This window comes from Symphalangus syndactylus, chromosome 6, assembly GCF_028878055.3.
Source record: "Symphalangus syndactylus isolate Jambi chromosome 6, NHGRI_mSymSyn1-v2.1_pri, whole genome shotgun sequence".
Taxonomy (NCBI): domain Eukaryota; kingdom Metazoa; phylum Chordata; class Mammalia; order Primates; family Hylobatidae; genus Symphalangus; species Symphalangus syndactylus.
The window spans coordinates 47,961,473-47,976,182 of NC_072428.2; the positions used below are offsets into that span (position 1 = coordinate 47,961,473).

General features: G+C 44.9%; 1 protein-coding gene across 20 annotated transcripts in view; it reads left to right on the forward strand.

Moving 5' to 3' along the window:
- STK33 (serine/threonine kinase 33) overlaps positions 1–14,710 on the forward strand; it is a 229,170-nt gene that overhangs the window by 207,402 nt on the left and 7,058 nt on the right. For 19 of the 20 annotated variants that reach the window (XM_055282515.2, XM_063641139.1, XM_063641134.1 and 16 more), the window contains one exon: positions 3,558–4,400. The exons of the other annotated variant lie outside the window; for it this stretch is intronic. In XM_055282515.2, the coding sequence (XP_055138490.1) occupies positions 3,558–3,758 (201 nt within the window). In that variant the 3' untranslated portion in view covers positions 3,759–4,400. Of the gene's footprint in view, positions 1–3,557; positions 4,401–14,710 lie in introns of those variants that run through there. 20 annotated transcript variants of the gene reach the window in all.

Below are 14,710 nucleotides of genomic sequence, written 5' to 3' on the forward strand. Positions count from 1 at the left end.
CAACATGGTGAAACCCTGCTTCTACTAAAAATGCAAAAATTAGCTGGGTGTGGTGGTGTGTGCCTGCAATCCCAGCTACTTGGGAGGCTGAGGTAGGAGAATCACTTGAACCCGGGAGGCGGAGGTTGCAGTGAGCCGAGATTGTGTCATTGCACTCCAGCTTGGGTGACAAGAGCTAAACTCCATCTCAAAATATATATATATATTTGCATAAAGGTAAGTATGTTTGAATTGATGTTACCAGGGAGTGAAGGAGCAAATACTGTGATTTGTTTTGGTGCAGCCAGTGTTAGGCTGATTTTGGAGCTCAATTAAAATATGGATGACTGTATTAGTTTTAACATGTATTAAAACCAAATTGAAAAATAAGAAAACAGGCACTCTGACATGCTACTGGTAAGATTATACATCAGTACAACTGCAGTGGAAGGCAACACAATGATATCTTTCAAAATTACAAATCCATATACCATTTATCCCAAGAATTTCTCTTCTAAAATATATATCCTGTAGAAAAACTTACGAATGTGCAAAATGTCATGTGCAAAATGTGCTTGCAAAAGATTGGAAACAAACCTGGGTGTTCATTGTGAAGGAACTGGTTAAATAAATTATGGTACTTCTAAACAAGAGAATATTGCATAGCCAGAAAAAAGAATGAGGATTTTTTTCTTTCTATGAATTGACATGGAATGATCTTCAAGATAATCATTAGTTGAAAAAAGTCAAGGTGTAAAACAGTGTTTATAGTTGGCTACTATTTGTATAAAAGGCAGGAAGAAAGCATGTCAATAGATGAATGTATTTGTCTGTTTTCACACTGCTAATAAAGGCATAGTGGGTAATTTATAAAGAAAAAGAGGTTTAATGGACTCACAGTTCCACATGGCTGGGGAGGTCTCACAATCATGGTGGAAGGCAAAGGAGGAGCAAAGATACGCCTTAGGTGACAGCAGGCAAGAGAATGTGTGCAGGGGAACTGCCCTTTATAAAACCATCAGATTTCGTGAGACTTATTCATTATCATGAGAACAGCACAGGAAAAACCTGCCCTTGTGATTCCATTACCTCCCACTGGGTCCCTCCCACAACATGGGATTATGGGAGCTACAATTCAAGATAAGACTTGGGTGGGGACACAGCCAAACCATATCAATGAATTAGATTGAACCATAGGAAATTGCCATTATTAGACAGTTTTTGACCTGCAACCAATGGAAATGACAGTGGAATGACCACCACATCCATTTGGTTCCACCTAATATTTGCTTGAAGATGCATAAAATCTCTCTGAAAGTGTACACTATAAATTGACAATATTGGTTGTCTTTGGGGGCAGAGCTCAGTTAACTAGGGGGCAAGGAGGAGATTTTGGACATTGTGAATATTAGATCATGGGGATGTACTATCTATTTAAGAAATTAACTAAAATTACAAAAAAAAGTGGCTGAGGAAAATCATTTTCTTATCTTACTACAAAATAAAACAGAAATATCATATTTCTACACCAAAGCAACTAAACATTGTTTAGTTTTCTTTTTCCTTCCACTTTGCCGGAAGACTTTAATAATGATCTTAAGATATTGTATCCAAGAAGAAAATACCAGCATCTATAGAGTTTTTGGGAAAAAGAAAAAAATTCTACATCAATAATTCTGTTCACAGAGACTGTTTCTGAGTATTTCTTCCTGAAGCTACTGTAATGACTCGACTACATTAACAAATGGAGCAGTGAAGAAGAATGGAACCTTTAAGCCAGATATGAATATAAGCACATTAAAGGAAAATGAATCTTTATTCCTGCTCGATAGAATATTAGTTGTAGTGGACATGCTGAAAACTACTTCCTCAACAACTTGGATGATAACTCAAAATCCAAGTAGAAATGTCAAAAGACAGAAGGTTACACTTAGATTCACCTTTTAATAGCATTTGTATGTAAAGGTAATTAATTTTATGAATTGAAATTTTCAAGATAGGGTGTATATCTTAGAGCCCAGCACTGTACTAAACAAAGCAACTTGTTCTCAGCCAGATGCTCTAACATCAGGAATGTTGTATCCTCACCTTATCACTGAACATAAGGAGTTTTCGATAAAAATACAACCTATGTGAAGGAATACTAAAGAATTTTAAATATTTTCTACCTCTTAAAAGAACACACAGAAATAACCCAGAAGTTTTCTTAGGGGGGGAAAAGAACTAGAGAAAATGACCTTTTTACATTTCAAATTTTATAGAAATTAAAATTTTAAGGTACGAAATGATTTTTAAGTGTTACCTGCTCAAGAATTAGCATATACTGGTTATAAAATCAGACACGAGTGATGTTCTGAAGAGGCACACTTTAAGGGCTTTCTTCAGCAAGCAAACATCAGGTAGATTTTCTTTGTTGAAATATAGGTGCCAAAAGTCTTACAGGACCCAGAGTTTTACTGCAGCCCCGGGAAGTCATGGATTCACTAGGCAAACATATATTAAGTGCTACTACTGGATATAAAACGTGGTCATTACATCACAAGAACCTGAATGATCAAAGAAACACTGCATTTATTTTGTGTTACACGCCATCTTATCACACTCTTTGAAAATTGTTAACCTGATTTTTAACCCAAGTGTGCTGTGACTTAAACTTGTGAGCTCTTTCCTCAATCATTCTATGTAAACCAGAGCTTCCCTATCTCTACCCCAGTGGCTTGGCCCCTCTGCTGCTTTGTGGGTCTCCTGAGACAATCTCTACTCTTTTAGAACTCTATGCTCCAGCTTCACTTAATTAAAAGTGATCACTTTAAAAATGGGCCTAACGTCAAAATGGACCCTGATTCCCTCGTGACAGCAGGATTCAAAACCACTTCTTCCTTTACTGTGGAATGAGGCGACGTGAGGAAATACAATTGCCTGTTAAAACTCCATCTGCTTGTTTTCTGCTTTAAAGCTCACATAGTACTTTCATGGCCACTCTTTCTCTTCATTCTCATGGTTACCTCTTGTGGCAAATGTGCAAATATTATTTGCCTCCACTTAAGGGCAAAGAATAGAGGCTCAAAGAGGTCTACAGGCCTGCCCAAGTAGTGTGACTGGGATTAGAAGCCAGTCTCTGGAATTAATGCAGGAAGATGGTGGGGATGTGAGTGTGGGCCTTATGTAGCACTTTATACACAGGTTAGAAAGAATAATTACATTGTACTTGTCAGGGTATCCATACAAATGTCAGAGCTTGTGTAGAAATCTGTAAAGATGAAGTGAGTACAATTATGTCTAAGTGGACTTCCCTGCACAAATGTTACCAGACATTTACTTACATTTTGGATGGCAGAGGTTTCGAAATTGAGCCTGTAGAGTTTGCTCCACACCAAACACTAAACAATTCAGTTGTCTTAAAGGTGCAAAAGGATCTTTTGGCATTTAATAATAATTTTTCAATATGACTAGTTTGTACCCTATATCTAGAGAGTACTCTAACTTGCAAATCCTGGACAACTTTGTAGTTCCTTGCATCTTTGAATTGATGTGCATTGCTTTGTGTCTGAAAATTAATCAAGACCTTTTATTTGCAGTCTACTGCTTATGAAAAGCAATTTCCTGTGACCAGTAAGGACAACTTTGACATGTGCAATTCAAGTTTCACATCTAGCAAACTCCTTCCAGCTGAAATCAAGGGAGAAATGGAGAAAACCCCTGTGACTCCAAGCCAAGGAAAAACAACCAAGTACCCTGCTAAATCCAGGGCCCTGTCCAGAACCAAAAAGAAACTCTAAGGTTCCCTCCAGTGCTGGACTGTACAAAAACAAAGCTGCTCTTGTTAGCACTTTGATGAGGGGGGTAGGAGGGAAGAGGACAGCCCTATGCTGAGCTTGTAGCCTTTTAGCTCTGCAGAGCCTCGCCATGTGTTTGCACCAGCTTAAAATTGGAGCTACTTATCTCCAAAGCAGCATAAGCTGCACGTGGCATTAAAGGACAGCCACTAGTAGGCTTGGCAGTGGGCTGCAGCAGAAATCAACTCAAGATGTACACGAAGGTATTTTAGGGGGGCAGGTACCCACAATTCAAGACTGTGGGCACACTTGCTCATTTTTACTTCAAATTCTTATGTTTAGGCACAGCTATTTATAGGGGAAAACAAGAGGCCAAATATGGTAATGGAGGTTCCAAATAATTATGTGCACTTTGCACTGGAAGACTTTGTCAGAAAATTACTAATAAACTTGCCATAGGTATTACAGCAGAAGTGCTTCAGTCATTCACATGTGTTCGTGAGATTTTAGGTTGCTATAGATTAAGACAGCTTATTTTAAACGTAGAAAAATAGGAGATTTTGTAACTGCTTGCCATTAACTTGCTGCTAAATTCCCAATGTATTGATTAAATCAATAAAAAACAGATGTTACTCAGCACATTAATTTTTATGTTAACAAGAGGTGAATATAATAAGGTCCTCTAAGCCTTTATGCAAATTATAAGTTTGGTCTGCTGCTGCAATGGTAGGCACACATCTTTGGGGAAGATCACGAAGCAAGAAATGGGACCATACCTCATTTCTCTTAGCGTTATAGACATCTCCTTTCCACCTGCATAACTTATTTTGCCAGTTGAAGTCAAACTGGGTGAATAGCTGCTTTCCTTTGCTTCCAAGGCAAATTCTAAAGAAAGAATTTGCAATTGCTTTTACCTTCATAAAGTCATAACCTAGTTCCATTCCAACCCCCCATGGAATTGTCAGGTCTCCAAAATGGTCCACTTCTGGCCAGCTGAGCATGTACTAGTTGCATTTAAATCCACTTGGTAACTAAAAATAGTACGTGTGCTTCTTGCAATTAGTTTAGAAGACACTATTGTGATTCTGAATGAGTCAAAGATACCACTGGCCCGTGTTGCCCCACGTGGTTCTGCCAGTATTTTCTTAGTACCTTCAGTGTGCTTCCCTTGGGGGAACCTGCTGGCCAAGGCATATCTAGTGGAAATTGTCTGTATTTTATTTTAAACTGGCATTAACATAGCTGCTTCAAAATCTTTCTCCCTTCTTGATGTCTAGTTCCAGTCATATCAGAAGCCCATAAACCATAGCCTGAGCTTTAAGCTTTCTCTCAGCGTTTAGTGAGCCAGTCTTTAAAGGGCGTGTTCTGTTCACCAGATGAGAACTCTGGCCTCATTAGCTAAGTGGAGCCTTCCCTTCCCTAGTAGTAGCCTCAAAGGCAGATGTGTGCACTGCAGTTCTGTCACCCTCCTAGTGCACGGTGGCTGCTTGTCTCCTTGCAGAAAAGCCTAACCAAGATGGTGGCTTTGATTCTGCCTATTCCCTGGGCTGAAAATGAAATATTCTCCATATTCAAAATACTCTTACTTTCACAGTGATATTCTTTTGGGATTAGAAGATCCTATTGTTAGATAGAGTACTATCTCTTGGCCCTAAAAATTAGCAATTCTGCTCAGTAAGCTTGAGCAAAGGTCCAGAACTAACCACTAACTAAAAGATGAAGTCATTTTATAACATGTTAGTGTGTCTTCACCTTTTCCCATCTCACACCAGGCAAGGCCAACTACCCTGCCTATCATACGATGCATTCTATTAACGCCTCTCCATCGAGGCGTTCCTTTGATTTGTCGGAGTCATTTTAATAGAAATTTAGCTCACTCTTTCTAGAGAGAATTTCCACATCATTTTTATGTTACTTAGTTGTATTTTTGTTACTTCATTGTGTAGAACACACTTGGACCAGGCCGTGTCTGAGCTTTGTTTTCCAACAGATGTGCCTCTTTAAGGTCTGGGGATATATGACCTGCCTTCCTCCATTTGCTTTCACAGCTGTGAAAAAAGGGCACTGTTCCATTTCAGACTGACTTTCAATGACTGATAGGCCAACTCGAAGGCACCAATAACAAACACTGTGACACCTCCTGTGCTCCATAGCATGGGGAGCTGGGTTTTGCTGTGATCCAGCAGGGCATAATCTGTCTAGGACAGCACAGAGCAGGTGTTATTTTCAAGAAATGCAAGTAGTGATCTGCATTCCAACTTGAGTGACAGATAAGGCAGCCAAAATATGATAAAAAGAGAGAAATGCAGGCAAGCTGGGGACAAATTCATTTGAGGAGAATAGAGGATGATAACAGAGAAGGCCTTACATCAGAGAAGGAAGGAAAATGGGGATATGTGGGGCAAAATGAAAATAAATTATAATTAATAAAGAAGACAGGATGACAACACATGGTTCTGCCAAAGCCGGAAGCCGGAGCGAGAGGAGGGAAGCGCTGCTCATAGAATATTTGGTTGTTCCAGGCCAGTCTGAGGTAAAGTTAGCCCCCTCCCAGGGCCCGTACACAGGCAAACCTAGAAAAAGGCATAGGCTGAGGAAACGAAGACCCAGGGAAACGGAAGCTGAGATTTTAAGAGTCGGCCACAAAATTGTCCTTTCATTTTGAGTAGGAATGTTGTGTGGTGCTGCGGGGTTGGGTGGGGGGCAGCCAAAAAAAATCAAAACATCTTGTGCTTATCACTGAAATGCTTTGTTTAAATAATTCTATTTGACTCCAAAATGTAAGTTCCAGGTTAGACAGATCAAAAGCAACCAGTCTTGAAAATGAAGCTTTTTAAATTCCAGCCCCGCTGTTGGAACAGAGAATAAAGGCTTTGTTTAAACATGCATTCCCAGCAGCAAGCAGAGCTTTGAAATTGGCCAGGGAAGTTGAGTCCTATAATGGCTGCGCTTGGCTAGAGACCAAGGAGCTGTGGCCTCTGGGAAATGACCCTGGGCTGGATATTTTCTATCTGCCCCTCCAGAACCACTCTGCCTGCTCTGCCCTCTCTGCCCAGAGAGGCTGATCTTCAGGGACTGCATTAACACACTCCCTGGGCTTCTGGATTCATTGGCATTCTGTCAATGAAGGCACCAAGGGGAGATGAGAGAAGGGGAGAGCCAGGTCCAGACGCTGACCCCCCAAGTGCCTCCCTGCTCTGGGCCAGGCTGCTGGGCATTTGCTGCCTTCTTTGGTGGGCGCAGCTCCTGCCAGGCAGCCCTCTTACAGCTGTGTCCCCTGCCCTTGCAGGCCAAGACCAGCCTGTTGCCCTGACTACTATGTCTTCTTTTGTGGGTTTTCCTAAACCCTCTCAGTGTCTTTATGAACAGTCTCTGTTAAACCCTCAGCTTCCGCATTTGAGTTTACCATCTGTCTTCGGATGCAACCGAAGTGGTGGAGACCCTTTCCTTATCAGTGCTGCATTGTTCCTGACCCAGGGTAGTTTTGTCTCTGGCTGCCAGTCTCCTACCAAAGTATAGTAAAGGGCAAAAAAGATAAACGAGCTCTTCCTGACAAAAAGAGATGCACCTGGGTGGTCACTAAGGCTTGGAGAGGGGCTGGTGGGGAGATGTTCCTGAGGTTGGGACCCAGGTAGAGCAGGATACCTGGAGCGTTGCCGGACACCAAACCCGAAATCTGAAATTGTCTGGGCTCAAGGTTTGGGAGCCTAAAGAATGCAGCACTTCACTGTGACAGCCAAGAGGACCTGGGAGGAGGCCACCCCACACTGGCTGCTGGCTGCCAATGAGGGACCAGGGAAGGGGCTTCCAGGGGACCCCGTGGAGCCCAGGAAGCACAGGAGACCTGAAGACAAGACGTCTCCTGGGCTTCGTGTTCGCTTCATCTCTACAAGCACTGAAATCACTTTACAAAAGCATTTTAAGGTAAAAATTTTTACTATTCAAAGGTCTCACATCATTCAGTTGTACTCTTCAGGATCCTGCATTTTTCTGAGTGAGCTGGCTGAGAACTGATTTTGATTTCTGTTCAGTACATTGTTATCACTTAATTCTCATTGGTGAGCCAATTTTCTTTGCCTTTGTTCTTCAAAGCGAGGCCGCATCCGCAGCTGTCTTGCATTTTTGCGGCTGCCTTCTTCAGTCCCTACTATAATCAGCTCAACTCTGTGCTTGCTGGGTCAGTTCTCCATATTTCCCTGAATAATCTGGGTCAGCCCTCAGAGGAGTGGTGGGGGTTCCCACCACTGGCCCATTGGGAAGATTAATAGGACCTTTGCAGTGTCACCATGGCCCTCTCAGGGACCTCCCCATCCCTGTTGCCCAGTGCCATCCCAGGTACCTTAGCCAGATCCTGGACCTCCTCCTTCAAACATGCATCAGGTCCTGTCCTGGCCCAGAGAATGGGACTAGAGACGCCATGCAGACCCTGCCTCCGTCCAGGCTTCTGCTGGTTCCTCACCTAACTAGATCCTGCGGCATCTTCACACCATAACCAGGGCATTGATACAGGGGCCATAGAAGTCTCCCTGCCCTTTGGGGACCAAAACCTCCCTGTAGGCAAAATCCTGAAGCCAGGCTATTCTTTAGGAAAGCTCAGTCAGCACAAAAAGTTGTCTCCATCCCCAGGAGCAATTGCAAGGCTGGAGGAGTCAGCATTCCCGTGTGACTGAAGGGTGAGGCAGGTGGGGTGGAAGATGGAAAGCAACTGACCCCCTCACTGGACCCTGAGGAAGACGCCCTTGCAGGGAGGTGGCAGCTGATATTTCCTGGTCCAAACACTAGCTTCCACTTAGTTACTAGAATCAAAGTCTTTTTGCAAGCTGGACTTTGAGCTATAGTAGTGGATGGGATCCATTTTAACTAAAACCCCCTTTCAGAGTCATGATGTAACAGCAGCAACATTTACAGAGCACTTACCACATGCCAGACACCATTCTAAGCCCTTTACATGTATCAGTTCTTTCCATTCTTACCACAGCCTGTGAAGTTGATACCATTATTATCTCTACAGAGAAATGAATTAAGGCACAGAGAGATTAAGAACCATGTCCAAGGTCACACAGCTAAGAAGTAGCAGAACGAAACTGGAACCCGGACAGTGGGCTCAAGTATCACTGTTGTACTGTATGCCTCTCAAGGTGCTCGTATTTTTGCTCCCCTACTCTTTAGGCCTAAGCTACCATGAAGTTTGATCCCAGAGTTTCAAAAGGCTGAGCAACTCACAAACACCTCTGTCTCCAGCAGGAGCCTAGAGTGATAATTTTGACAAGTTTGGGCTTGAGGTTTCAGAAGGGAGTGGAATTATTTTGCATGTTGACAAATTTGGTTGAGACTCAAGCACTATATCAGGGAAAGCTGCATTCTGAAGGACTTTGCGTGATAAAAGTAAGTTCTCAAGGCTTTAACTGGTCCTTTTGTCTGGAGCAGTCTTTAGAAGCCTTTGAATATGTTTTTAACTGAAGAGAGAAAAGAGGCTCCGTTCCTTCTTCAGGAATTCACAGGGACCATCCTTTCTGTGCAGACATGACGGATCGATGCTTACCAGGAGCAAAGTGTGATTCCCATCTCAGGGCAGCTGGGGGTTAGAATCACTATCATGTTTCGATTTCCCACATCCCTTCATCAGGTGGTGTGAGCAGCTGTGCTGCTGAGCAGGTGGAGTTCAGATGTGGAGTCCACCTCCCCATCCTGCATTCCTCTAGCTTTTGCCATTGCTCACTTCTTTAGAGGACTGTTAGGCGCAGTAACATTTTGTCCCTTCCACATTGACACCGTCGTGGTTCAGGGGGCAGCCGTGTTCCCATAGGCTCAGCGGATTCTGTGGTGCAGGACAGGGGAGATGTCTGCTCTGGGCCTAAGCTAGCAGCTGGGGATGGTGCCACTTCCCCCTGGCTGCCCACCTCCCAGACCACTGCCTGCCACTTGGTCCCAGGAGAAGAGAGGCAGTTCTTATTCAGGATCCTCATTCCTGTTTTGGAACTTTAGAAGAAAAGGCTTCTAGCTACCCAAAACCATGCAAATGGATAAATTTTTACAAGAGTTATTTTTCTTCCAGAAGCAGTTACCTGGTTGTAGCTTCAGTCCCTTGCCCCCATCAGCACAGAAATTAGTCATGAGACTGTAGTCATTTAGCCACTTAAGTTTCATATCAACTTTCTGCTCACCAACTTTTTTATACCAGTCACTGACCAGGCTTCATTGTTGTGTAGCCCAGCCTGTGTGAAATCTTGGCAGAAATGTCTTACCTGCAGTGATTCTGATTGCTTGGAGGGCAAGTCTGACCACCGCCAAAATCTTTTTCTTTTCCTGTAAGATGACCAGCCTCAGACCCCGTGGCACCAGCATGGACAGAGTTGTACAAAAGATGTTCATTAAGAACTGGATTGGCCGGGCATGGTGGCTCACGCCTGTAATCCCAGCACTTTGAGAGGCCGAGGTGGGCGGATCATGAGGTCAGCAACTGAGACCATCCTGGCTGACATGGTGAAACCCCGTCTCTACTAAAAATACAAAAAATTATCTGGGCACCGTGGCGGGCGCCTATAGTCCCAGCTACTCTGGAGGCTGAGGCAGGAGAATGGCGTGAACCCCGGAGGCGGAGCTTGCAGTGAGCAGAGATAGCGCCGCTGCACTCCAGCCTGGGCAAAAGAGCAAGATTCCATCTCAAAAAAAAAGAATTGGATTGAGAGACTCAGTCATTCATTCAAGAAATAGTTATTGGCCACCTACCATGTGCCAGGCACTGATAGGCGCTGGATATCAAACAATGTGAAAGGCAGTCAAAACCATTGCCTAACATAGGGAGCTTGTAGCCATGGGGGCACAGAGACAGATGATGGCCTTCTATACAAATGCATAAAATAATTATATATTGTGATTAGAGATAAGGAATTTCTATATAGAGTGCTATCATAGAGGATTATAGGATAGGAACCCTCTGGAAAGCCTCTCTAAGGAAGCCAACCGTGGGAAGAGCCGGGGAGGGATGTTTTAGGCAGAGGGAACAGGGGAAGAGCTTGATGGAGTCCAGGACTTGGCCTAAAGGCCAGGATGATCAGGGAAGGGGAGGGGCAGGGGCCAGGTCCTGCAGGATTTAGGGGGCCACAGGAAGAAACCCTTTTATTCTAAATGCACTGGGAAGCCATTGAGGGCTTGACATCTGATTATATGTTTAAAGGATCCGTTTGTCTTCTGTGTAAATGAATTATGCAAAGTGGAACAAAAGTGGAAGCAGGGAGATTAGTTAGAGGACATTGAATAAGATGGTGGCAGAGAAGATGGAGAGAAATGGGTTGATATGAAATATGTTTTGGAAATCAAATTGATAGGATTCAGTGATGGATTAGAGGTGATGGTTGAAGAAGAATGGGTGAGGACGCCAAGGATGACTTTGGCTTCAGTAACCAGATTGATGGTGGTTTCGCTTCCTGGGGAAGGCCAGGCCTGGGCTGGCAGTGGAATGAAGAGTTCTAGTGTAGGGTCCTGCCCTACAGGGCCTAGTGGGTGTTCTCTTCATGTGTGGAAATTAGAGATTGTAGAAAAATAAGAGACAAGACTAAGAGAGAGTATGAAAGACAGCTGGGCCCAGGGGACCACTACCACGAATGCGCGGAGTCCGGTAGTGGCCCCGAATGGCTGGACACACTGCTATTTATTGTATACAAGGCAAGGTGGCAGGGTAAGGAGAGTGAGTCATCTCAAGTGATTGATAAGGTCAAGCAAGTCACGTGTTTACAGGACAAGGGACCCATCCCTTTGTGGTAGCCGAAGCAGAGAAGGAGGACAACATACGTCAGCGTTTTTTCTATGCACTTATCAGAGAGATCAAAGACTTTAATACTTTCACTATTTCTGCTACTGTTATCTTCTAGGAAGTTAAAAGGAGGACCAGGTGTACAGGCAGAACATGAAAGTGAACAAGGAGCATGACCACTGAAGCACAGCACCACAGGGAGACGTTTAAGCCTCCAGATGTCTGTGGGCAGGTCTGGCTAATGTCCGACCTCCTGCAAGAGGCTGGTGGAGCAGAGTGTTCTCTAACTCCTCCAAAGAAAGGGAGTTTCCCTTTCACGGTCTGCTAAGTAACGGGCGCCTTCCCAGGCACTGGCATTACCGCAAGACCACGGTGCCCTCAAGCGGCCCTTATCCGGGTGTGACAGAGGGCTCACACTCTTGTCTTCTGGTCACTTCTCACAATGTTCCTTCAGCTCCTGACTCTGCGCTGGCTGGTTATTCCTTGGTTATAATAATAAAACAGAGATTAATACTAAAAACTAATTATTATTATTATCCATATATGATCATCTCTATATCCTATTTCTAGTATAACTTTTCTTATTCTAACTACTTTCTTTATTATATTGGAACAGCTTGTGCCTTCACTCTCTTGCCTTGGCACCTGGGTAACTTTCTGCCCACATCTAGCTGGTCATATGAAGTTTGAGATCTCTATCAGACCTCAAAGTGGAGATGACTACTTGAGATGGATTTAAAGGTTGGAGCAGATCAAGGTGGATAGAGAGAAAAGAGCCGTAAGGTGGAGAAGGATGTGAAGAGAGACCCAGAGTTAATGGTGAAATTGTGTGCAGAGGCTTCTGGGTGCCTGACAGGGCTCACAGAATCCAGGGAGACCTGGTATCAAGGCACCATCTTGGTCCACACAGCAAGTGTGTCTCCCTCACTCAAGGACTAGACAGTAACTGTACGTTGGCAAGAAGAAGGATGAGAATGGGGTGGAATGACATGAAATGCCATTCAGAGAAATATCCCTGGGAGATGTGGCCAAATCTCCTTATTGCTTGATTAATTGAATCTGAATAGTGACAATTTACAAGCCCTCAGTAGCTAAATCATAATTTCATAGCCTTCCATTAGCAATAAATCAGAAAATGGTGGGCCAGGTACTTTGCTGAAACCCATATTTGCAGGATCCTGGACTGTCTGAACTGTTCCTTCAGCCCAACTCTTCCTTAGTGCAGAAGCTGCACCCACAGCCTCCTCCAGTGAGCTCCCACCTCTGATGACACGTTCCTGGGGTTGGGGGCTCCCTACCTCCCAAGGCAGATGAATTCCACTCTGGAAACACCTAAGTGTGAGAAAATTCTTCCTATCATCTGACACCTGCTGTTCACTGGCCCTTCTGGAACTCTTTAAAGGCCTCTCCAGCTGCCACATCCAGCCCGTTGGGTTTGAAGGTGATTCCCACAGCCCTGTGTGCCTTCTCCAGGCTAAACATCCCCATGTCTCTTGGACTCCTCCTCAGTGACCTGTTTCTAGGCCCTTCATTCTAGTTCATCTGGGTCTTTTTCCAAAATTGAAGTCAGGCCTCCAAGTGTGGCCCATCACCCCCAGTCCTCGGAACACTGTGCATCTGTCACTGCAGTCCATTGTGTTCCTGTTAACAGGGATTCGTGGACAATCTAGTTTGAGTTTACCAGGACAGGCTTTAATGACAATGTGTCCCTGAAGCACAGTTATTTTCCTATCAGTGTCCTTGTGGTGGACTCTCAGTGACCACTAAATAGCCTTTTTGCAGTGTGTTGCCTGCGGGGAGCAACAGAGAGTGTGTTGAGTCAACGCTCTGGGGTTGGGTCTGAGTCACAGAGCCCTGAGATTATCCAGGAAGACACACTCATTTTCCTTAAGTATAGGTCTTGCTAATTATCCACTGAGATATATGGGGAGGGAAGAAGGCACAAACCAAATTACAGGCCTGCTTGCCAGAGGATGCATTAGTGGTTTAGCTCCTGCTGGGGTGGTGGTGGGAAACAGGAGAGGTTTGGCAACCTCAGACAGGACCTGTCCCGGACCCTCCAAACAGGGTGAGCACAGGTGTGAAGCTGCACGTCCACACACCTCCTGCCCACAGGCACTGGGGCACATTAACTTCTGTGCCTAAATGGAATGGCTCTGAGCCCTCTCTCTCCATGCTACTATCAGGAATCTGAGTCTTTTGCAGGGAAGACTCTGAGCGCCCTCCCGCGAACATCTCTGAGAATTCTCAGGAGTGTTCACACATGTCCTTGTCCACTTGCAGCTCTTTGCCTGAGGCAGAGGCTCAGATGTGTCACTTCTGATGTCCTTGCCTCTCACTTTCATTCCTCCCCAGCTACCATCAGTGACTGTGCAGCCTCTGGTCAGCCAGGGGCTGTGGCGGCAGCTGCCCAACAAGATGCCATATGTCCAGTGTGATGAGCACCAGGCCCAAATCCCAAGTGTCACCCCAACGTAGCATGACACAGCAGCTGGGCCCTGCGGTCCTCCCATGTTCCTCACTGCAGGGTATCCCTTCATGTGGACTGACCTCATGGAGTGGAGTGGATGTGGGTGGTAAGTGTGTGCTGGTACATAAGCCGTAGGATGTGGGGGTGGGGGTGAGGCAGGAGTTGGGAAGAGGTGTCATGTGGGAGAGGCACGGTGCATACTGTGGTTACAGAGGGATATGGGTGGGAAGGAGGTCCCAGCAGAGATTGCTCTGGCCCTTCCCTACTGGGTCTCAGAAGCTCCCCAGGTAATCCTGACATGCAACGTGTCTGTTTCCTATCTGGGCCCCAAACTGAAGGGATTTGTAGGCTATTTCCAAATTGCAAGGAACATAATGGAAAAAGCATATCTGCCTATGGTGAAATGGCTCAGACCACACTCACCTAAGGTTTTTGGGTAATAAAATATTTCAAAACACAGAGCTCACAAAAGAAATAATGACAGGCATCACTGGAGGTGCAAAGGGTGAGAGGTAGTCCAGCCCCTCACTGTACAGCAAGGCCCAGGGACAGGGTGTTCCAGCTGCTCGGTGCTCACTAGACCAGAAGCCAGGTGGGGTGTCGGCTACAAGCGGGGTGCTGGGTGCTAGGTGATCTCTCATATTTCCGCATTCAGGATGTTCGCTGTGGGATAAACCTTCCCCCTGTGCGATCCTTATACCGGGATCAGGGCAGGCACAGGCTCCTGTGGCT